Here is a 24,543-nt window from a genome sequence, read left to right as displayed (position 1 = left end):
CATTGACCTCTGTGCCTTCCTTCTCATTGCCTGAAATGTTCTTCTCTTTTTCTCTGCCTGCCCCTAGCTATCTTTCATTGCTTTTCTTCTCCTCTAAAACAATTTAAATGTTTATATAGTTTTTATATCTCTTCAAGGAGATTTTTAAAAATGTAAACGTGTGAAGGTGGATTTTTTTTTATGTAACTGTTACTGCAGCGTTTTTATGTAAGGTTCATGGTTGGCAAGCATCTAACTCAGAAAGCCTGAAGGAAGTGGAGTGTGTGAGAACCCTTGGGAGGGTTTAACTTTCCACTGGCTATAATGCTTTACAGGACACCCAGCTGGTTAACCTCTGATAGAATGTCAGAAAAGACATCTTGAGTCCTAGAAACCCTTCGTTTTAAAATGTCAACTATTTTCCCTGCAAGAACAGTTTACATTGGTATGCTGATTTAGCATTTATTGTGGAATGCGTCAGGGAAAGGTAGAGTAAAAATTAAACAATATTTGTGGTTTTCTGCTCTTTTGTAAAATGTGCTATCAGTCTCAAATAATAACTATGCTTGAAATAACATTTCTAAGGATATATTTTAAAATGAATCAGAAAAAAAGGTGTTACACATTCATTTTCTTATCCTTTGAGGCTTTGGGACATTGTTTTCTTCTTACTAATAGTGTTTAAAGTGCTACTTGTGATACAAATGAAAGCTCTCTTCAGTTTTCTTATTTTCAACCATGTACAGGTTTTGACATTTTATTTATTTTGCCCTTGGTGTATTTATGAAGACAATTGGGTAACAAATAATAGGGAAGTTACCTGTCAAGGACGGGGATCCATTGTACTACACAGGGATCAGAGCTGGCCTGGTAGCTAGACGCTTTAGCTAGGTGAGTCAGAACCTCCTTACCCCTGCATTTGGACATCCTCTTTGGTGAAATGTGTATGCAAGTCCTTTGCCCATCTTATGATTGGGTTGTCTTTTTGTTGATAAGTTACCAAAGTTTTTATAGGTTGTAATTATTAGATTCTCATTGCATATATGGTTTCCAAAGATATTCTCCCAGTTGGTATCTTGTCTTTTCACTTTTTTGGTATAGTCTTCGGTTGAACGGAAGTTTTTATTTTTATGAGGTTCCATCTATTTATCTTTATCTTTTGCTGTTCATACTTTTGTTATATTAGATAATCCATTGTTAAAAGCTAGACTCTTCAGTGTTGTCCTCGCATTTTCTGCTGAGAATTTCACGGTTTTAGTTTGCACATTTAGGTCTTTATCCATTTTAAATTTGTTTTTGTGTATGGTATAAGGCATTTTTTTTGGATCCTATTTTCATTTTTCTACATGTGAAAATTCAGTTTTACCAACACCTTAATTGAAGATACTCTTCTTTCCCCATTGAATGGACTTAGCACCCTTGTCAAAAATCAGTTAACCATAGATGTGTGGGTTTATTTCTATCCTCTCATTTCTATTCCATTAGTTTATGTGTCTTGTTATTCTAGTACCAAGCTGTTTTGATTACTGTAGCTGTATAAATACATTTTTAAATTAGGAAATGTGAGTCCCCATACTTGTTCTTCTCCTTCAATATTGCTTTAGTTATTCAGGACTTCTTGTCATTTCACATAAAGTTGAGGATTGACTTTTCCATTTCTGTAAAGAAGGCTGTTTGAATTTTGTGTTGAATCTGTAGATTGCTTTAGACAGCATTGACATCTTAGCAGTATTAAGTCTTTCAATCTATGAACACAGAACATCTTTCAGCAGTGTTTTATAATTTTTATTGTATAAGTATTTCACATCCCAGGTTAAATTTATTCCTAGATATTTTATTATTTTAGATGCTGTTATAAGTGGAATTGTTTCCCTAATTTCCCTTTTAGATTTCTCACTGCTGGTGTATAGAAACCCAACTGATTTTGTTCATTGACCTTGTGACTTGAACTTTGTTAAATTTCTCTATTTGCTCTAGATGCTTCCTTGCAGATTCTTCGGAATTTTCTATATATAAGATCATGTCATCTGTGAATAGAGATAATTTTACTTCTTTTCCAATCTCGATACCTTTTATTTTTCTCGTCTTACTGCTCTGGCTAGGACTTCTACAGTACTAAATAGAAGTGGTGCGAGCAAGGGCCCTTGTTGTGTTCTGATTTCTAGGGAAAGCTCTCAGTCTCTCTCCATTAAATATAATGTTGGCGGTTGGTTTTTCATATATGCCCTGAACCATATTGTGGAATTTCCCTTTTATTTCAGTCTTCCTGGGAGTTATCATCAAGAAAGGGTGTTGGATTTTGTCAGATGGCTTTTCCTGCATCCATAGAGATGACCGTGTGGTTCTTTTCCTTTGTTCTGTTGCTGAGGTGTATACATCCACTGATTTTCTAGTGTTGAACTATCTCTGCATTCCCGGAATAAACCCCACCTGGTCATGGTATATGACTCTTACAGTATGCTGCTGGATTCTGTTTGCTAGTGTTTTGTTGAGGAATTTTGCATCTGTATTCATAAGGGATATTGGCCTGTGGTTTTCTTTTCTTGTAGTGTCTTTGGTTTTGGTTAGTCCATTATTATTGATACACTTAAAATTTACAGTTTTTCAGCATTATTCATAACGATATTATGAGCATCCTTAAACATAAATCTGGCACACATCTAGAGTCCTTAAGGAGGCCTTGGTGTATCAGAAGGAAGACTTACATACTTACCAAGCTTTGTGGTAGACAGAGACAGACAGACACACACACACACCCCCACCCCCACCAGGAAGGACATTTGACTCTACTTCAACTTAAACTATGCAAATAGGTGTTTGTGTAGTTTTCAAATTGTGCCTGTTTCATTATCAAAGAGACACATTAGTAAAGCTGAGTGCAGGGTTCCAACTAGGAAGCTTAGTGAGGTTCTTCTCCTCCCCCCAGTACATTTCTTAGACATTTGTCTACATTTTTTATTTTACAAATGCTTCACTTGCTGTGTGCTTCTTTTTTTTATTGCAACAAGAACTAATCTTCACTACTCTGCAGGGAAAGGATTTTATAATTTGCTTAGCCAAGAACTGAACAAAATAAAAGTTGTTTTTTTTTTTTTAATTTACATTTTGTTGTTATTGTAACATCTTTGACCTGTCTCTGTTATTATATCAGAATTTCTCAAGAGCTGGGACAACGTTTTTTATTTCTCTATGATCACCGACAGCTAGAACAGGCTCTTTTTGTAGAGAAAGTTAACGTGAAGGCTGTGTTCTAGGGATTAGCAGCAGTTTGGTAAAACCATTGGATGAAATAATTTCTGAATTTTGGTTATTCCGTTTAAGTATGAAAAGTGCTTAACTTTATCTGATAGTTGAGCCAGGCTAATAAGAGTTAATAAAATTATTGAACTATTTCTTGTTCTTTTTCAGTATTAACTTTAAAGACCCACAGTTTGCTGAAGATTACGTTTTTAAAGCCGTAATGCTTCCAGGAGCAAGGTGACAAAATTTAAGCTATCTAGGTTTATTTCCTATACTATGTTCATTCCTGTAACTAAAATATTGTATTTTTAATGGTCAGAAAACCAGCACCAGTGCTGAAACCTGGCGACTGGGAGAAATCCAGCAACGGGCGGCAGTGGAAGCCCCAGCTGGGCTTTAGTCGCGACCGGCGCCCTGTGCACCTGGACCAGGCAGCATTCAGGACTTTAGGGTGAGTGGTGGGTTTTTATCTCTTTGTATATTTTGTTTTATCTGCATCAGTCCAAGCAGTGAAGATTTACAACACAAATATTTAAGAGATCATAAAACCCAACCATCTCATAGGTATTTTAATGACTGATGAAATGCTTTTATTCATTTTAAAAATGTATTGGCTTATGTATTGAATAGGAATTACATTATTTTCTCTTTATAAGAGTTTTACTATCTCTGTGACAGTTATTTCAAAGAAATAAAATATTCTCTTTACACTCAAAGTTTTAGTTGGATTAATGTATTACAAAGAATCTGTTTAAAGTGTTAACCAGTATAAAACACACCAAACCCATTGCTGTTGAGTAGATTCTGACTTATAGTGCCCATACAGGACAGAGTAGAACTGTCCCATAGGGTTTCCAAGGCTGCAGTCTTTACACATTTTTCTCCCAAGGAGCAGCTGGTGGGTTTGAACCCCCAACCTTTGGGTTAGGAGCCAAGCACTTAATCACTGCACCACTAGGGCTCCTTGTTAACTAGCATATACTAAAAAAACACCAAACCCATTGTGGTCAAGTCGATTCTGACTCATAGCGACCCTGTAGGACAGGGTAGAACTGTCCTTGGTTAGCAGCCAAACCCTTAAACCTCTTTGCCAGTATAGAAGTACCCAGAGCCACTACTCTTAAATTTTTGCTTACCCACTGCTTGAACAGTGAAATACATAAGTAACAGTATTCGGGAAGTGTTAATGAGTTATTAATCATGAATTAATAATTATAATTCATAAATACGTATTTCCAAATTTATAGGAAAACATTAAGATCAAAGGTACAGTGGTTAAGAGCTACGGGTGCTAACCAAAAGTTCGGCAGTTCGAATCTACTTTGAACACCCTGTGGGGTGGTTCTGCTGTGTCCTGTAGAGTTGCTATGCGTCCGAATCAACTCATCAGCAACAGATTTGGTTTTTTTTTTAAGATCCAAAAGTGATAGAGACCGAAGGTCACCATCAGCATGTACTGTGTAAATGAATATTAAGAGAGGCAGTGTGGTTAGTGGTTAGGAGCACAGGCTTTGTAATTGGAATGTCTGCATTCAAATGACTATTCTACCCCTTCATAATTTGTGCAAGTTACTGAACCACTTTGGGCCTCGGTTTCCCTGTGTGTAAAATGAGGGTAATGATTGCACCTACCTTATGAAGTTGTGTGAGATTAAGTGAGCTAATGTCTGTTCAGCGCTTAGGGTGGTTCCTGTACACTGTAAATGTTAGATGTTATTGTTGTGAATTTTGGAAAGTCTTCATTCTTTTCAATAATAAATACAAATTTAAAATATTCTTGATATCTTTTTGCATTGTTTCAGTAATGCAACGTAGTGCCAGTAAGTAGAATTCTGAAAATACTATTAACCTTTGATCCCAATTCCTACTTCTTAAGCATAAAGTTATACACCTGGTTATATTTAGTGCATGGTAATCTATAATAGCAAAAAATGAGAAATGTCTTAAAGGTGCCAAATGAGGAAATGGTATAGTGAAATGAGAAACATCAACATGATGAAGTATTCTATAGGTATATATATAATTACGAAGACTAAAACACACGGAAGTGTTTGATATAGTAAGTGGAAAATAGCAAGATTAGAGTAGTATTGTGTACAGTGATAACAACAGCTGGGTTCTTGAGGACAAAAACTGGAATATAGTGTTAAAAAAAGACTCATTTTTGCATAATTAGTGGGTAAAGATTTATGTGATTAAGAGTCTTAGTGTGACAAATGCACTTTTGCTGTGACCATGACCACGGCGTGTAGTTTTGAACTCTGTTAAACTTTACATTTTCTTTTTGTTAATTAATTCTGGTAGTGAAGAGATGGCTACTAGATTTGTTTAATTTGTGTCAGTTGTGATGTGATGGCTGGATCTATAAATAAGTTTTTCTCGTGTGTGTGGGACCCTGTTGCAGCCATGTTATACCCAGAGGCTCAGGCGCTGGCGTTTACAGCAACACCGCACCACCACCTGCCACCTACCAGGGGAGCTTGTACAGGCCCCTGCTGAGAGGACAAGCCCAGATTCCAAAACTTATGTCAAGTAAGTTTTTACCAGTTGGTTATTTTATGTGCGAAATTAAGTGCAGTGAAACTTGTGAGAGCCGGAAATTGATGGGACTGCCCTGCTTTTCTGGGCGTTGCAGGTTTTCCACCTTTGGCAGGGTACAAGCTTAACCACTTTTCTGTTGCTCATTTTAGCGGAAAATATTTGAGTTTTCCTCCTGACAGGTTTTCACCTTATACAGGTTTCGGTTTTTGCAGGTTTTATGTACTACAGGAAAGCTTGGTGTGTAGTCTTTATTGCTAAAAAGATCTGTTGCATCAGGGGCAGACACAGTAGGCTTAAAAAATAAATGATTTAGGAGAGTTATAGGAGAAGACTTTTGACTGTGTGTAGTTAATTGAATTAGATGAATTGGGTTCCTTCCTTCACTTGTAAATCTGCTTCTGAGTCAACTACATGCAGAAGGAAGCATGTGGAATTGATTACTGTTCCTTCCAGTAATACAGTTATTTGGGCAATTAAATCAATTTACTTATTTACTTGAAAGACATAGCAGTATCCCTTTCTTGACCTAAATGGTATCTCAGTACTGCCTAAGAGAAAGCTCGGCATTGCTTTAGGTAGGAATAGACCTTTAGCCCTGTGGTCCTGTGAAGATGTTGGCCTTTCCCTCACCTCTCATAACTTGTTTTATGGGAAGTTCAGAAATATTAACCATAAAATAATTACGCCTTTGCAGGACAAAAGAGCGAAAATGGTCGATTGTTTGCATTAATTTGAGATTGTATCCCCATTTAATGTTATTTCTGAGCTCCATGGCTGTGCCCATTTTTCAAGGAAGCAAAGTCATGCGCCCAGTTCTCAAAACCACTCTCTTCATGAAGCCTGGTTGTCCAGCTGCTACCCAACCAGACAAGGGCAGCGCCAGGGAGAGGAAACAGTGCGGCAAGAAGCAAACATTTACAAAATCTGAGAGTCATATCATTTAAAAAGTTTTTCTGAATATTTGAAATAGTTCCAAAAAACAAACAAAAAAAATATACTTTCTTGCAGAAGCCCTCAGAGTCTTTTTAAACTAAAGCTGTAGTTATCAGTGAAAGTATCAGAATAATGTGATGATTGTTGGGAAGTATTTAATAAGGATGTACTGTGTACCTCATCACTCATATAATGAGTAATATAATGAGTAATACAGTGAGTAATATAATGAGTAATATAATGAGGTACCTAGCACTGTTGTGATGATAATTTACAAACGGTTTTTTAGTCTGAAGCCCAGGTTTTGTGAATGTAGGACAGAGGAAGAAATGGGTTCTAAAGGTCTTATTCTCTCAGGGCCCCTGTTTTCAGTGTCTATTTTTTCTTGTCTCCCTCCCGCTTTCCCTCTCTCCCTCCCTCCCTCCCTCTTTCTCTTCCTCCCTCCCTGCCTGCAGTCAAGGGACTTTGCTATAAGGCTTAAAATTACTCACGTCGCGTGGAGTGTTGTTAGACTCCCTCCTGGAGACTTCGGACTGCAGCAGCTTTACTCTGTTGAGTGAAGCACAGAAGGCCTACAAGGTTTAGCCTGTGGGAGTCTGCGTGGTGCAGTGGTTTAGCTGCTTTCCCCCAAGGTTTAGCAGATAACATTTTTGAGTATTTCCGGATGTATAACATCAAACCATTCTACATACGATGGGAGAGTCTAATCACTTTGAAAGAGGTGTCTGTGCCCTGAGATTTTACCAGTAAGTGGTGAAAGCACATCCAGCTTGTTGTTAAAGCCAAGTGTTCATTGACACATTGCTTATCAGTTCCTTGCCTCTTATGGCTCTTTGTCCATATAGGAAAAATAATTGAGATGCAGAGTTCTACTTGTTGTTGTGACTCATAGCGACCTTCCGTACAGCAGAACGAAACACTGCCGGATCCTTTGTTGTCTGCACAACCGTTACTCTTGAGCCCATTGTTGCAGCTACTGTGTCAATCCATCTTGTTGAGGGTCTTCCTCTTTTTTGCTGACCCTCTACCATACAAGCATGATGTCCTTCTCCAGGGACCCGTCCCTCCTGATAACATGCCCAAAGTATGTGAAATGAAGCCTCACTGTCCTTGTCTCTAAGCGGCATTCTGGCTGTACTTCTTCCAAGATAGATTTGATCGTTCTTCTGGCAGTCCAATATTCAGTTCAGTGTTCTTCGCCAGCGCCATAATCCAAAGGCGTCAATTCTTCTTCGGTCTTCATTATTCATTGTCCAGCTTTCACATGCATATGAAGTGGTTGAAACACCATGGCTCGGGTCAGGCACACCTTAATCCTTAAGGTGACATCTTTGTTTTTTTCACACTTTAAAGGGGTTTTTTGCAGCAAATTTGCCCAGTGCAGTACATCGCTTGATTTCTTGACTGGTGCTTCCATGGATGTTGATTGTGCATCCAAGCAAAATGAAATCCTTGACAACTTCAGTCTTTTCTCCATTTATCATAATGTTGCTTATTGGTCCAGTTGTGAGGATTTTTCTTTTCTTTATGTTGAGGTGCAATCCATACTGAAGGCTGTAGTCTTTGATCTTCATCAGTAAGTGCTTCAAGCCTTCTTCACTTTCTGTAAGCACGGTTGTGTCATCTGTGTAATGCAGGTTGTAAATGAGTCTTCTTCCAATTCTGATGCCACCTTCTTCTTCATATAGTCCAGCTTCTTGGATTATTTGCTCAGCATACAGATTGAATAAGTATTGTGAAAGGATACAACCCTAGCGCACACCTCTCCTGACTTTAAACCACACAGTAACCCTTTGTTCTGTTCAAATGACTTCCTTTTGGTCTGTCTACAGGTTCCTCATAAGCAAAATTAAGTGGTCTGGAATTCCCATTCTTCTCAATGTTATCCGGAATTTGTCATGATTCACACAGTCGAATGCCTTTGTATAGCCAGTGAAAAAAAGTGCTAGAGCTAGGTATAAACTTTGTAGGTGAGTTCAACCAATATTTATCAAGATGATGGTTATGAGGAATTTTTTTAATGTCTCTAAGGCTTTAAAGTTAATTTCTGATATTGGTAATTTATACTGTTTTTGTTTTCCTTGATTAGTTTTAGTAGGGCTTATTTAATTTTCCGAGGCCCCTACCCCACCTCCACCCCAGTGAACCAATCCTTGGCTTTGCTGATTTTTTTCATTGTATGGTCGTTTTTTATTTTAATTGATTTCCGCTTTTCTTTGTCTTCATTATTCCCTTCTACTTTCTTTGAATTAAAATTGTGATTCTTTTTCTAATTTTTTGAGATAGAGACTTGTGTAATTTGTTTTCAGTCTTTCTAAGACACCTGCCTCTCACTTACTAGCTATCTCCTTATCCAACATTTTGCATTTACAGAAGTAGTAAAAAAAAAAAACCTACTGTGAGATTATTTTACACATTAACGATGTATGTCTGGCAGTAAAGAACACCGAAGTGCGAGGCTAGAGTAACGCTGGCTGTGATGTTTAAAGTTATGTGTCAGCTTAGCTGGGCCATGATTCTCAGTGGTTTGATAGTTGTGTAGTGATATAATTTGGCAGTTAATGTAATGATGTGGCCATCCTCCATTTTGTGATCTGATGTGGTCTTTGTCCATTTTGCATAGCACTGATTTTGTGTAATGACCTGGTCTTTGGAGCCTTAACTATGTCGATAAGTGAAGAGTTGGGTGTGTATGTATTTCGGTGTTGTAAATTACCATCTAATTATGACTTTAGCTTTATCCCACAAATTTTGTCATGTGTTAATTATCACTTAGCATAATATTTTCTGACTTCTGTTGTGTTTTATTTAAGTATATTGCTTAATTTTCAAACATAGTGCTTTTCTAATAATCTTTCAAAAATTTATTTCTATCGTAATTCTGCTTTAAATTTGTAGAAATGTTATTGCTGGACCGAAACATACTGAATTTCTAGGCTTTTGGTTAATAATGCCACTTTATCCTGCAAATAAGGGTACACCAGTTCACATCTGCTGTAGCAGCTTATGAGAATGTCATAGCTCCACCAATACCGGGTGCTGTCTTTTTTTTTTTTTTTAAGTTCTTGCTAATTTATAAGCAAGGAATTTTATGTCTTTGTTTTAAGATACGATATTTTAAATTGATACTTTGATAATATTCTTACCTGACCAGTTTTTCTTTTATAAATTGGCTGTCCTTGACCCTTGCTGGTTTATTAATTTGGGTGCTAGTCTTTGCCTTTATTTGGAAGAGCTTTTTAGAGCTCTCCTTAAGCAGAAGTAGTAACAGCCTTTTTTCTTAGAACTGTGGCTTTGTTGGTTGTGGGACAGAATTGGCTGTTACTTTAGTTAGGAGGAGAGACAATGAAGATCTGAGTTAGTGTGTGGCAAAGCAGATTGAAAGTCGAGAAGATGGGAGGCGGAGGGGCTGTAGGAATGGATAATGTGCAAAGTGAGAGAGAAAAAATAAATCAGGATGACTCTCATGTGTTCACTGTGGACGCTTGGGTGACTAACGAGGCCTTTAACAGAATTCAGAAACCCAGGAAGATCCAGAAGTATGGAAGAATATAATGAATCTGATTTTTGTTGAGATTGAAATCCCTGAAAGATGTGGAAGTCATCTGTTGATAGTAATATGGGTCTGGCACTTGCTCAAGAGAGAGGACAGGGTTGGAGAAGGAAATTTGGAAATTATCAGCATATGAACCAAAAATGAAAAGTTCAAGAAAATGTTGGATAGGTTAGTGAATTTTAATTGCTCTTGGTTATAAGAAAACCTAGAAGAAGCATACAGTTGTGAGATTGGATTTCTGAGAAGGCAACTATGTCATTTCACAAATCATTTCTTGATACCTTTGTAAGAGAGGTGTTAGGCAAATAATTGGCCTGGGCTGGAATGTTCATTGAGGAATAGTAAATTCGTCATAGTTGTACCGTAAGCCTAGACAAATGTCAGCTATTAAGAAAGAAAATCCCATGTTCTGGGATGTTTTCCCCAGTACTCTTTACACATAGCTCAATATTTGATTTGGTTTTCATTTTCTTTTAGTTTACTGTCTTTAAGAGCTTTCTGGCATATTTATTTTGTAGTCTCTTGTGACCTCCAGATTTTAAATTTATGCAGAATTAATCCCTACCCATCTTGTACTGGAGAAATTATTTCTTCTCTTTTTCATATACTTTTACTTTTAGACTGACTCATTCCTTCCCATTCTTTCCTATCTTGTCTGTCTATTCATACCTCTCTTTCTATATCCTGTTCTAATTTTTATCTGACCCCTTGTAGGTATATTATCTTTTAAATATTAAATATTTTTTGGATACTATTATCCTGTCAAGAAAGAACAGTGACTCAAATATTTTAACCAAAATTTTTCTTATTTTCTCCCCATAAATCCCATGTTTGTCAGGATGTTTGCTACCACAGTACGTATGTTAAGTACATTTTTTTTCATGTCTTAATTAGATGCATGTGGCAATGTCAGTGGTAAACTTTGGAATATCAAAAGTAGCTTTCAGATTTCTGTCTTCTTGAAATCCTGAGTTTCTAAGCCTCCTGACTGGGAAGCACAGACACTGAGGCCAGTCCTTCTGAAATAAAACAATGTGAAGGGTCACCTCAAATGAAAGCACAGTGTAGGTGAAACTTGAAGGAACCCTAGTGTACTAGTTGAGGGCAGTGGTGGTTCAGCGGTAGAATTCTCACCTTCCGCGTGAGAAGTGTGGGTTCGCTTCCCAGCCGGCGAATCTCCAGCCCAGCCACCGCCCGTCTGTCAGTGGAGGCTTGTGTGTCGTCGTGATGCTGAACGGTTTCTCCAGAGCCCCCAGCCTGAGGTGGACTAGGGAGGAAGGCCTGGTCCTCCACTTCCACAGAAACCAGCCAGTGAGAACCCCGTAGACCACATCTGATCCTGTCGTGCCTGGGGTCACCGTGCGGTAGGGCTGACTCCGCCAGCAGCAAACAACTGACAGCAAGGCCAGTGGATAAGAGAACATAGTCCCAGGCTTTCACTGTGCCCCTTGGGCAGGCTTGTACCTGGGCCTGGGTTTTGTCATCTCTGAAATGGCACGGATAATACTCATAGGGCTGTTAGCTAGATTAGATGAGTTTAAGTTGTTAAGCACTTAAAACAGTGCCTAGCACAGTAAGTACTGTGAAAGTGTTAGGTAAATGATAAAAAAATCATCTTTCCTTTTTATAGAATTTTGAATTTTAAAATTTGGTCAAATTTTAAAATTCAGACAGTTTTAGTAAAATTGAGATCTAACATATTTAATCAAGTTTTTAAAATTGTGTTTAGTTTAATTTTCTTCATGTGTGAAATCAGAGTTTTAAAATTACATGCTCTGGGTCAGGTGTGTGCTGAGGTTGTCTTTGGCTGATGAATAATTGTCCAGTACTGATACCTTGTTGGTGTCAAGTGCAGCCCTGAGTGCTCAGTGTGAACAAAAGCATTTGATTTCTACAACCCAGAGAACCTGATATTTGACTTCCCTTCATTTCAGTTGGTAAACTTGTTGCTTAGCTGAATTTCAGAAGTGATTTTTGATTAATGCAATCAGTAAACATGAAATCTTTTCAGTGATTGCCACACTGATTAGGTAAATTGTCTCTGGAGTTACTGGTGAAACCTTGGTTTATGTGGCCTTAGAGCTCTAGAAAAGGGAGGTTTTTAAAGACCAGTGAAAAAAATTAACTGTCATTTTTCCTCTACGTCTGTACCTTTCTGAAGTGTAATTCACTCTCAGAGTTTTTTTCTCCCTCTCAAATGGATCTTCTGTTAGTCATACAAATGAATGATAATAAGTTTATTTTATCTTCTACTTCATTACTTATAAACCAGGAAATATTTCTGCTTTATGAATACTTGAGGCATATGTATATATTGCTCAGAGCCATGTGAAAAGATGTATTTAAAGATAGCCTTGAAATTTTTCTCTGAGTCTTTTTATTTTGCCTTTTTGGATTTGAATGCAAAAGACGTTCTGCAAAACGGACCAACAAGAACAACAACAAAAAAGTCTTAGAAAATTTGCTTAAGTTTTAATAAAAAATTATGGTTTCTTCATGTCCTTAGTTTATTCATATGAAAAAAATTGTTATGGAGGCGATAAATACCAAAAGAGAGAGGAGAAGCACTTGGTTTACTGGAAGTGATGGAATAGAGAATTTTGCTGTTTTGTAGATACTTCAGGATGCGTGTGTAGGTGGACTATCCCGATGAGTTCTCCCTCTCAGTAAAAAGCATTTCTGTTTATACTTAACGGTCTTTACTTTCGGAGCCTACTTGGAAGTAACAGGTGTGCTTACTCTATCATGTAGCATATTTGAATTTAATGAGTGTGTGTTACTGATGGTGATGGCTTTCTCTCCATGTGTTAACTATTTCTAGGGGGGAATAAACAAGCTTTTTTTGCCCTTATTTAAAAAAAAAATTAGGGTAAGTTGCTTCTGAAGGTTTTTCTGAATACAAGTGTGTCTTTTTATTATCTTCACTTGATTATAAATTTATTTAGAATACTGTGTGAAAGTATTTATGAGTACCAAGGAGAGTGTGTGTATTTAATGATTATACCATACATAAAGAAACACAATGGAACCAGAATCAAGGCTTTCATTCGTCATGGTAAAAAGAGGCGGGTTTCTGGGGTGACCACAGCTATTCTGGGGCATGTGAAGTACAAAGGTGTTGACGGGGAGCTGAGTGAAATATGCTGTATTTCTTTTGACTTTTGTTATGTTAGCCAATTTTGTATATGCGAAGGCACCAAAATCAAATACTCCTAGGAACGTTTTGACTAATTTTTTTACACAATCCGAATAGACCAGTGAACATCAAGTTAAAGTAATAATCAGAAAAAAAAAAGGCCTAAATGTTGACTTACTTTCAGTAGATTATTTTCTCATAAATGGTAACTGATTGAAAATACTATTGCATCCAGGTAAATACATCTTAAGCTTTTTCACTAGAAGTAAGATACACTGATTAAATGATTACTATTCTTATAAGGATTTCTGGTTTTACTTCTTCTAATTATGAGTTATTGATAGTACATAGTCTGTAAAAGCTACTCTAGGCCTAGGATAGGGAATTTCTTTTTTTTTTTTTTTTGCTCTGTAGGGATGCGTGGCAATTAGCTTCCTGAGCTTCCATTCAGGTTTTGAGGGTGAACAGAACATGCCTCATGACCCACAAGCACGTGAAGCCTCCTTAGCGTTGTTACTTACTTTGACTTCTAGTAGTTTGGTTTTTAAAAAAGATAAAGAACAATTCAAATGACTAGAGCAACCACCTTTCTTTCAGTTCAAAATTGGATGCTGTGTGGAAGCAGTGGTCCATAAAGGGCTTTCCTGCTGCCTTCCAAGGGAAGACTCTCAGAGCTTTCCCAGATGTAAGCCCCTCAGCTTCCAGCAGATGAGGGGAGAGTGAGGAAGGCCCCCCGGGCCCGCTCAGGGAGCAGGCTGTGTGGGGGAGCTGCAGGCTTGGTGCTGTGCACTGCTGCTCCCTGGGTGTAGTTTGTCCGCATTTAGAAAACTTTGTTCAGCCTGGCATCCTTGGCCATGTGAAGATAGAAGGGAAGCCCAGAGTGATAGTAGCCTGTTAGCAGCCAGATTTGAGGGAACACCACACAGCTTGACTTGTTCCAAGATCTCTGTGGTGGGTTTTTTAAAAACACAATTCTTCTTTTTTACAGTAAACCCAGATTGCCTGTTTTTTGATTCCTAAACCAGAGATAAGCTTTCATTTCTTCTTTCTTTTAAGAAAGTAATTCTGGAAGCGATGTTTCTAGTTTGTGTTTCCATTAAAATGTGAGCCTGAATACATTATGGTAAGCCTTGTTGTCCTTGGGTCTCGGGAGTCTGGGAGGAGGGTACTGTCCTCACGCAGTGAACTCATCAGACAACCTCTGGAACCAGCTGTTTTAATTAGGTCATGTTCAGACCCTGCTGAAGGGCGTCCAGGTGACTGAGCTAGAGACTGGGCAGCGCTGACTGAGACCCAGCCGCTGAGTCTGCTCTGGCCTGTGCTTCCGGTGAGGTGTTTCCTGCGTCCTGTTCACTGAGCAGTTTGTTTACAACTGCAGCCACTTGTTTCTCGTACCTAGTTGCTGTTGCTAGTTCAGCCTTGTGCTAGGGGCTAAAGTTTGACTCTGGACAAGAGAAGAGTCGGTGGTCCCTTTATTAGCATGTCGACCCACGTGGCCTGTGTGGGGAGGTTGTGTACTGTTCGGTGTGCATCACCACAGCTAGGTAAGCCAGCGCTGGTTGCCAGTTCACACGGCTAGAAAACGTATTAGGATTAAAGTTACTATTCATTTAGTTTGTGTTTATGGCAAGACATGAAATCCTTTCCTTTTGCAAAGGATTTAAAATAAAAATGCAAAATATATATGTCTCCGCCACCTCCCACACACAGATCTGTGAGTGTAATGGTTAAGGTTACTAAAATTATGTTTTGTTATTAAAGGAAAAATAACAAAACTAACAAAAAACTTGACAACATTGTTCTCATTTTTTTCATTTAGGGCAAGTCTAATTATGTTCATGGTTTATTTGATTTACATACTATCTTAGATTTTTTTTCCCCAAGAACTTTTCGTATAAAATGTGGGGATAATTGAATAGTGATTGTGTTTTAAAATCTTCTCTTTAAGCCTTCCATGTTTCTTTTGCAGATATGAGGCCCCAAGATTCCTGGCGAGGTCCTCCTCCCCTTTTCCAGCAGCAAAGATTTGAAAGGTAATAAAAGCAAACATGATTTTAAAATATTTTCCTACATCAACATTTCCTACAGGCTTTTTAGAAACTAAAATCTCCATGGTTTGAAATATACCCCCTGCCAAGGAAAAACAAAAGAGAACAATTTCTGTTGCACCTGTCCTTCAAGAAATAAAGGTTAACACTTTGAATTAGAAGATTCGTGTTTATATACTTCCCTACTTTTCTTGATGGCTTTTTTTGAGCTTTTGAGTTGTCCTGAAAAATGTAACAAGAGAGCTTAAAACTGTATTAGGTTTTGGACAGGCTAAACAAATTTCTTTTTAGAAGGACTGTGCAGCTTAATGAGGCATAACTAATGGTGTTCCACTTTTATCATTTCTGTGCCGGCAACAGAGCATTAGTACAGACCAACCATTGATTCTTGCTACAGACCTCTTGAAGTCCTAATCAGCTTCTTTGGTACAACTTTTTCAGGGCTGACAAGCCTATTGTAGGGCCGTGTCACTGTAGGTCAGTGGTTATTAGTTGCCACTGAAAACAGTTTCTTTAACTACTTAAGACTGAACTGAATTAAACGCAGAAGGGACTCAGAAGAGGATTATGGGATCTGCAGTCTAATAAGTACCATGGAATAGAAAGAATGTGACATGGTTTAATAATAAGGGATGTTTTATATGTGTTCCTTCATTGATAAGTTGTGTGCTTGTAAGTCAGACGGACTCTACATGACAAGACAGCTAGCCATGTTATGAATAATTTTATTAGCATCTGTAGGATAATTTTAAAAGGACAGCTTTAAAATGCATCATTTTATGCTGGTTTTGCCAGCACTGGTAAATGCTAAAACGAATTGAGCTCCTTTGTTGTAAGACTTTCTTCTTTGCCTTCTCATTTCTGATCTTTTGTTCCTCTTGCCTCTGCTTTAGCAATCTCTGACCTGGTCACATCTGAAATAAGTGAAGTGTTTTTATAAACTGGGTTGTAAATGCTCCTCCCTTTTTAAGAAAATTCTGAAATTCTGTAGAGATTCCAAAGCTTCGTTTCATTGTTTTCTTTGAGAGGATAAGAGGAACCGTTTTACTCATTGTTTAGTAATAGTATCGACTACTTAGTGCACGCTGCCGTGACTCCTGGTACCTGTGCTGATGTTTTGTTTCAGCGTAAAGCACACAGAATGGGCTACTTCATCGTCCTCAGAATAGCCTAATTGTTGAAGCAGATCAGTAAGGGCTAATTTTTTCCCTAAATTGTATACTATCAGATTGGAACTGATGTCATTTTAAATAGCAGTCTTTCTGCATGACTTTTGTTAAGTTTGATGTAAGACCAGAGTTTCCCACCTTGTTGCTCACTGCTTTCCCTTGTTAACAGAAATAGCTGACATTTATCGGCTGCTTATGAAGTATCAGCGCCGTGCTAACATACTGTGCTAATAAACATGACTTCATTTAATCCCTCCAGAAATCCTTTGAAGTAGATGCTATTATTTTTACATTTTTACAGATGAGAAAACTAAGATACACAGAAGTTGAGTAGCTTAATTACTCTCCCATACCATTATTTACTAAGAAACTTTTCCCTCAAACAAAATTCATCAAACTGCTTACTCTGAGCATAATATTATAGTTACAAATGAAGTAAAGGACCTGCTTCCTACTTTTGAGGCACCCTCATTCTTACCTCCAAGCATCTGTTTTCTTTTCCTTCCCACAGTGCACATTAAAAGTTGTCCTAGGATCATCCTTTTCCCTTCCGTTGCCTTGGCAGCCATCATTTTTTTTTTTTTTTTTCTCTTTTTCTGCCGAAGCTGAGTACTGATACTACTGAGTACGGACTGACTTTGTGAATCCAGCAGATTAGGGACATGTTTTATGGGTGTTTTTGGTTTAGTTTTTGTCAGGTTGCTTGAAGTCATGCCTTTAAGCAAAAGTTAAATGTGAAGCATAAATTCTATCATATAAATCTTGAATCATGATCATTTAAGAAATATATCATTTTATCATAAAGAAAACAAAGTTTGAAATTGGCCCTCCTAAACTTGTTAGTCTGTTAACAAATAAGTAAATATATTAAATTAGTCATTTCTGTGGCACTTGTCATCAGCCTAACCATTCAGACCTTGGAAGACACAGAGGAGAAAATATAAGCTTGCAGTCATTCTGACTTTCCTGAGATGTCACAATTAGTAAGTAGTGGAATTCCTACAGAACCAGGTGTTACTGACTTTTAGTTCATTACTTTTCCCATTTCAGTGTTTGAAAACGACATTATTTTCTTGAATAATTTCCTACTTTTTGATAGTACTTATAATCCACATATTCATTTGATTTAAAAATACAATAGAAGCATCCCCCCGGTGTCCCTAACCACAGAAAGACAAACCTGTCATGGATTAAATTCCAACTCATAGCAACCCTATAGGTCAGAGTAGAACTGCCCCATAGGGTTTCCAAGGCTGCAGTCTTTATGGAAGCAGACTGCCACATCTTTCTCCTGCGGAGCGGCTCGTGGGCTCACACCGCTGACCTTTCATTTAGTAGCCAAGTGCTTAACCACTGTACCACCAGGACTCCTTAAAGAAAGACAGCCTAGTATTACTGCTAAGGAAAGATGCCCAGCATACGCGTTCCCTTGGCCACCAGAGTTCTTTCCCGTTGCGTTCCTGTCAGCGAAGGCTTCGTTAAGATGTGTTAATCTCAACACCAGCATCCACAATCTTAAAGGGTATTCTCCCGGGCAGATTTCGATTTGTAATTATTTGCAAATTAATACAATTAGTGTAGAAATTTAAGTTTGTGGAAAATAAAGACCTTTCTGCCAGGAAAAGGCAAAAGAGTTTAGTACATGTTCCTCCTCTTTCAGTCTTTCTGCTTAATTTTAATCATTAACAGTGTTTGTCATAATTATCTTTGTCAAAAATATCATAAGTAATCATTTCAAAGCAAAAGGATAACTGTAGTTTTAAGCTGTGGCTTTGTTCCTAGCCTAGTTTTAAATTGCATTTATAATGTCTCTTCATACCAGCAGAGTTTCCTTAAACTCATTTGAGTGAATTTTATCATTGTAAAACTGAAAAAAAGAGTTGATCGTAGTTAATACTGTGTGTGAGTTACCTTATTGGCGTGTCCGTTTTGCATGTATGGGCCAGTTTTGTTGAGCCTCCTTGGTCACAGCACAAACCTTAGCCCCTCATGCCTGCAGAGACTGGAAGAGACCATTTCTGTCGCCAGCATGGGCCTGCTCTTGCTAAAACACATTTGTATTAATAATGAATCTGAAAAATAATTAAAAGCCCTAAACATACATTTTCTTTCTGAGATACATATTTTTAATTTTAGTTTGAATCACTTACTGAAAGCTATGTTATTAGTGCTGTGATGTCAGCCACTAACTGTGAAGATAGCAGTGGCCTTTCTAGAGTTCTTTAGAAATCTGTTCTTTAAGCCATCACGCAAAAATAATTATCTTGGGGTTTTAAAAAAGAAGGCAGGCTGCAAATGAAGGAAGGAGAAGGGCGGTGGGGCGGGGCGGGGGTGGGGGTGTGGGTAAAGGGGGTGGATTCAGGCTTGAATAGCTGTGAGACGCATGCATTGTACCGGAGCCCAACTTTGGGGCTTTTTTCCCCTAAGACCTAGAAAGTGAGAATCGTATGCTGGTGTGGTACCAGTCAGTCAGTACTTCAACACATTTAAAGTTTTACTGGAATTCCTCCCAACATCTTTTAAATGGCCCCGAGAGCTTCTAATATGAAAATACTGGAGAATTTTGCATTTGCTTATTCTTTGTACTTACTGTTCTATAATATGGTAGTTGGGGAAAATGCCTCAAGGAGAAAGTTGTATCTTTAGAAGGCATGTCTTTGCTACATTGTTTATGTGACAGTTTTTAATTAAGTTATGACTTAATACCTTGTACCTGTTGCGTTATATCTACAGAGTTAAAATAGGCACTTGAAGACAATTAAAACATTTCTTTCGACTAGTAATCTGGGACGGCAAACTGGGTTATAATAGCTGTTGAGCCTGTGTTCCCATGTAAACTGTACACCAAATGCCAGTCAGCCCATGCCAATTAGTGCTCATGTTGCTAGGTCACCGTGGTCAATTGAAAGCTGCATCAATAGAACTTGAAAAGGTTTTCTCCTGATCAAACCTTCTGACATATTGAGCAGAATAATGGATGGGAAAAAACAGCCAAGTCCCCTACCCTGGATTCAAAATACTCAGCAGTAAGAATTCATTTGCAGCCTGCAATTAACTAGAAAGAATGGACTCCAAGAAGGAGTCTGGACATTTTTTAAAATAAAGCCTTCTTCTCCTGTGTTATACATGTTTATTCTTTGTGTAGCATTTTAAATATAGCCAACTTGGTGATCTTGGGTCCAAATCTTTAAGTGACTAAAAAGGAAATTTCACAATTAAAAATGAACAAAATTATTTTTTGAAAGTCAGACCTTCTGATTGCATTGAGTTTAAACACTCTTTTTAATAAATGCTGATACTTCACAAAACATGGATATAAGGGGACATGAAGGTTATTGGGGTTGGATACTGTACATCCCATACAACAAATCCAGGCCAATTGCATTGTCCTAAAATGTGGAGACGAGGCTTGCCTGTTCCAGGCTTTTTGCTGTAGAACAGGCTTGACTTCTAATGCACACGTGATACTTTCCACAGAGGTGTTGGGGCTGAGCCTCTGCTGCCATGGAACCGGATGCTCCAAACCCAGAATGCAGCCTTCCAGGCAAACCAGTACCAGCTACTAGCCGGACCCGGTGGGTATCCACCCAGACGCGATGATCGAGGAGGGAGACAGGTAATAAAGTGGGCTGTGTACTTAGACATGTACTGACATGCCTCTCGAAACTCTGTATTCTCTTAGAAACATCGTGGCTAAGATATTGATAGACTAGGTCAGCTGAACTTGAGTCCATTATTAAAAATGGGTATAGGGTAAGTACCTGAAGAATTTTCAATCCAAAAAGCCTTATAATCATGGCAGTCAATGATATTTAGCACAGATATGGTCAGTCAGTAAAACACATTGTATTTCCTTTAAGGATATTGTTCTTTGTTTTAATAGAAATTTAGATTTCCCAAAATAGATGATAATTTTCTGGGAGCTGAAAGAACCCAACTTTCCAGCTGTTGCCTTTATTCATCTTGGAAGTCTCCTGATGATTCATCTGGTATCCTTCCTCATGGAAAGAAGAAATCTCTCCCTAATAATTTTCTACTAAGAGTTATTTCACTCTACCATTGAATGAGTATAATTCCTAGACAATCTGTAGATGTAAGCTTTGTCAGTTCATTTCCTTCTCTTCATAGCATCCAATTTTAGCAACGTGTAAAACTGAGCTCTGCTTGACTTAATTTCCCCCATCAGTTTGACACCCTGGCCAATATTTACGTACTCTTTAATGGAGTCTTTTTTTTTTGCCAGAGAATAGGATTAGAATGCTGAGGTTCAAAGTACGTAGTGGTCATGGATACCTGCAGCTATGTGAAGTGGTTTTCAGTTGCTTACCTGGTGGTGTGTACAGCCCTCTTGGCGGTGCTTTGCATAGTGATTTTCTAACTCATGTTCTTGCCACAAGGCCTCTTTATGTGAGATCTGTACTTCTGTCCTTCTCCTTGTAGTTAAGGAAAATCCTTTTTACAATTTTTGGTGTATTCTTACAAGTCTCTGCCTACCTTACCTTAATCACAAATAGTTAATGCCTTTTAAAAGGATTTTGTTACAGTTCATTAAAATAAGTTCCTAGAATTTTGCTTTGAATGCTGTCGACCCCAGACCTCTAAAAATCTCATCAGTAGATTGAGACTGTTTATGCTACTATAGACAAGACGAGACTTAAAAACTCGTTGCCGTCGAGTCGATTCCAACTCAGAGCAACCCTGTAGGACAGAGTAGAGCTGCCCCATGGGGTTTCCAAGGAGCACCTGGTGGATTTGAGCTGCCGACCTTTTGGTTAGCAGCGGTACCTCTTAACCACTACTCTACTAGGGTTTCCAAGATGAGATAGGCAATTTAAATTAATGAATATTTTTGAAATGAAGACGTATTTACAGCTTTATGAAACCTTGGAGAATGTTTATTCCAGTCACCTCATTTTCCAAGTTAGGAACTGAAACCCTAAAACTTCATACAGTTTGGCAGCTTTGTGAGCTGGGGACTCCAGCTCTCCTGGACTGCTGACCTCAGTTCATTGTTCTTCACGCCTCCTTCAGAGGAACTCTCTGCTGTTACAGGAAGGAAAATTCTTACTCACTTAGAAGATGTAAAACAATTGATAAATTTGTCATTCTTTTAGGACCTTTTGAAAATACATTTCTTTTTCCCAGTCTCTTCTACTGTGATATATGTTGGATACTATTAAATTGTAGAAGTTTGCTGTTAAAACAGAATTATGACCTCACTATATTTAGGGAAGTTTATATAACTAAACAGGAAATCCTGATGGCATAGTGGTTAAGAGCTATAGCTACTAACCAAAAAGTGGGTAGTTCAGATCCACCAGGCACTCCTTGGAAACCCTGTGGGGCACTTCTACCCTGTCCTATAGGGTAGCTCTGAGTCAGAATCAACTCAGTGGCAATGGGTTTTTCTCTTTTTTGTGGGGGTGTGGGGGGATGTTACTAAACAAGGCCTTAGCCTATATTGTAACCTTGAGGGTCTGCATATATTCATATTATAATTTAAACTGCATTAGTACTCTGAGTGGCAAAATGGGAGAGTTAATTTCAGAATCCTAGTGGCCTAGAGGAGCCCTGGTAGTGCAGCAGTTAAGAAGTCAGCAGCTCAGATCCACCAGCCACTCCTTGAAAACCCTATGGGGCAATTCTGTTTTGTCCTTTAGGGTCACCATGAGTCGGAATTGATAATGGGGGTATGATGGGTGAGAGGCCTAGAAAGGGAATTATGGTGGAAGGGGTGTCATGTTTATCTTGTGTTTATGTTCGTAAGCATTCTAGGATATGCTATGTCACCAGTAATTGATTGTATAATAACCTAATGTGTTAGTTAATGCCCTACTGTTTTATTGCTAAATAAAAAATCATTATGATTAATTGCTCATTAAAAAAAACAAACCCATTGCCGTCAAGTCTGTTCCAACTCATAGCGATCCTGTAGGGCAGAATAGTACTGCCCCAAAGGGTTTCCAAGGAGCGCCTAGTGGATTTGAACTGCCAGCCTTTTGGCTAGCAGCCGTAGCTCGTAACTACTACGCCACGAGGGTTTCTACTTGCTCGTTAGGTGATCTGATTTTGCAACCTCTTGCCTTGGCTAAGCAAAGTGACTTTCCGAGCATAGGAATACGTCAGAATATGATGTGGGCACCTCACCCACCATGTGACTTGAGTTATTGCTGGGAATAGTGGGGAAGATTGAGAACCCGTTCTGTCCATTTTGTTTAAACAAGACAACTGTATTTCATTTGTGTGCATTTTAGGAAAGTTCTGAAGTGGTTGTTCAAGCTTCTTTTCTTTGGTCCGCGTTTATCTGCTAACGTCCAACTTTACACCAAGATTGTGTAAAGCTCTGGATCAAAAGCACCTCCTTATGGAGACCTTCCACATGCTGCACTTTTAAGATATATTCAGCTTCCTTATGGTGTGTTTTCCCATAAAAATGAAAGATTCATTTGTTTGCAAGTCTGTTAGTCTAGGAAATAAACTCTTCTCTTTTGTTTGTTTTCAGGGATATCCCCGAGAAGGAAGAAAATACCCGTTGCCACCACCCTCAGGAAGATACAATTGGAATTAGGCTTTTGTAAAGCTTTCCCAAATCCTTTCATCGTTCTGCAGTTTTATGCTACCTGTGGAAAGGAGATTTCTTTTTGGAGTAGTAGTTTTTAATAAAACTACAGTACTTTGTGTATTTCTTTTAACTGTGTATATTTCTACTGATCTGATCTCACTGTTTTATGTCGCTTTCCAAAGATGTGCATTGCATAATACAGTGGATCCGAATTTATTATTGCTTGTAAAACACATTTGATGAAATGGGACTACTGGTTTTTCACTATGGTTAAAAATCAAACCAGCTGTGGATTTCAAAACACAGTGTATTCTAGATCATTTACGATCCATGCTGATTTTTAATGTGTAAGAATTAGGTATGAACTCTTGAGCTGGAACCCTCAGCCAACCAGAGTACACATGTTTAAGACATACTTGTTCAGTATTTCTCTGGAAACATTTCATTAATGTACTTGTCTTCTGAAAATTTCTGGACTTTAGTTAAAAAAAAAAAAACTTTTAAAACTCTGGTGTCCTGTGTTATTTTTTTAATGACATTTTCAACTTGAAAATCTTGGCCAAGTATTTTTTTTAAATCAGCTTTTCCAGAAAACAATTCATTTCTACAGTGAGATGTCAGAAGCCAGTCAGCGGAGAGAAAGGCTTTAAGAGGATATGGTCAGCAAGGGCTTAATGTAATATATATGATATGTATTAGTCTGTCAGCAGTTGATTTGGCTAATTATAAAGTCTTCATGACAATAAGTTACGTTTCTACACACTTTATGAGAAATGTAATTCATGGCTACAGCGTATGTTCCTTAGGTTTTTTTTTTCTTTTTTACATTATGTCATAATAGATTGCAATTTGCACCCTCTCTGTTTCCTTGCTAGGAAGCATACCATAATTCCTGGAAGTTTTTGTTTGGAGTTCACACACAGCATTACCATCTGCATTCTCAGTTGATTTGTCACACTGAATGTAGGCACACATAAAGCCTCTTGCTACTTTGTTTCCATTTTTCCCCCTCTTATCCTAAAATTATAAGATTTCTTTTGACCTTGGTTTAGGACATTTTTGCTTTAATATCCAACTAAGACACAGTTGTTAATCTTAGTCTACATGGAAAAAAATGCCACCCTAGCCTCCTTGAATACAAAGATATTTTGGAGCTACTGAGTTCATTCCCGGAAACACTGGTGGCGTAGTGGTTAAGTGCTATGACTCCTAACCAAAAGGTTGGCGTTTGAATCCACAGGTGCTCCTTGGAAACCCTATGGGGTAGTTGTACACTGTCCTAGAGTGCCCCTATGAGTCAGAATTGACAGCAATGGGTAATGGGAGTTGATTCCAAGTGACTGGTGAGCAGAGCAGGGTCTTCTTTCATCGCTGACATG

At 38.2% G+C, this 24,543-nt stretch overlaps 1 protein-coding gene across 1 annotated transcript in view; it reads left to right on the top strand.

Moving 5' to 3' along the window:
- Positions 1 to 23,670, top strand: part of XRN2 (5'-3' exoribonuclease 2) — an 88,422-nt gene extending 64,752 nt beyond the window's left edge. Inside the window, exons 25-30 of the mRNA XM_003411716.4 lie at positions 3,388 to 3,456; positions 3,539 to 3,670; positions 5,624 to 5,751; positions 15,355 to 15,418; positions 20,080 to 20,218; positions 23,105 to 23,670. Of these exons, the coding sequence (XP_003411764.1) occupies positions 3,388 to 3,456; positions 3,539 to 3,670; positions 5,624 to 5,751; positions 15,355 to 15,418; positions 20,080 to 20,218; positions 23,105 to 23,170 (598 nt within the window). The 3' untranslated portion in view covers positions 23,171 to 23,670. The remainder of the gene's footprint in view (positions 1 to 3,387; positions 3,457 to 3,538; positions 3,671 to 5,623; positions 5,752 to 15,354; positions 15,419 to 20,079; positions 20,219 to 23,104) is intronic.
- The last annotated feature ends 873 nt before the right edge of the window (positions 23,671 to 24,543 follow it).

This window comes from Loxodonta africana, chromosome 24 (genome assembly GCF_030014295.1).
Source record: "Loxodonta africana isolate mLoxAfr1 chromosome 24, mLoxAfr1.hap2, whole genome shotgun sequence".
In the NCBI taxonomy this organism is placed as follows: domain Eukaryota; kingdom Metazoa; phylum Chordata; class Mammalia; order Proboscidea; family Elephantidae; genus Loxodonta; species Loxodonta africana.
Note: the sequence above shows the minus strand (reverse complement) of the source record. Positions and strands in the feature narration are given on the sequence as shown.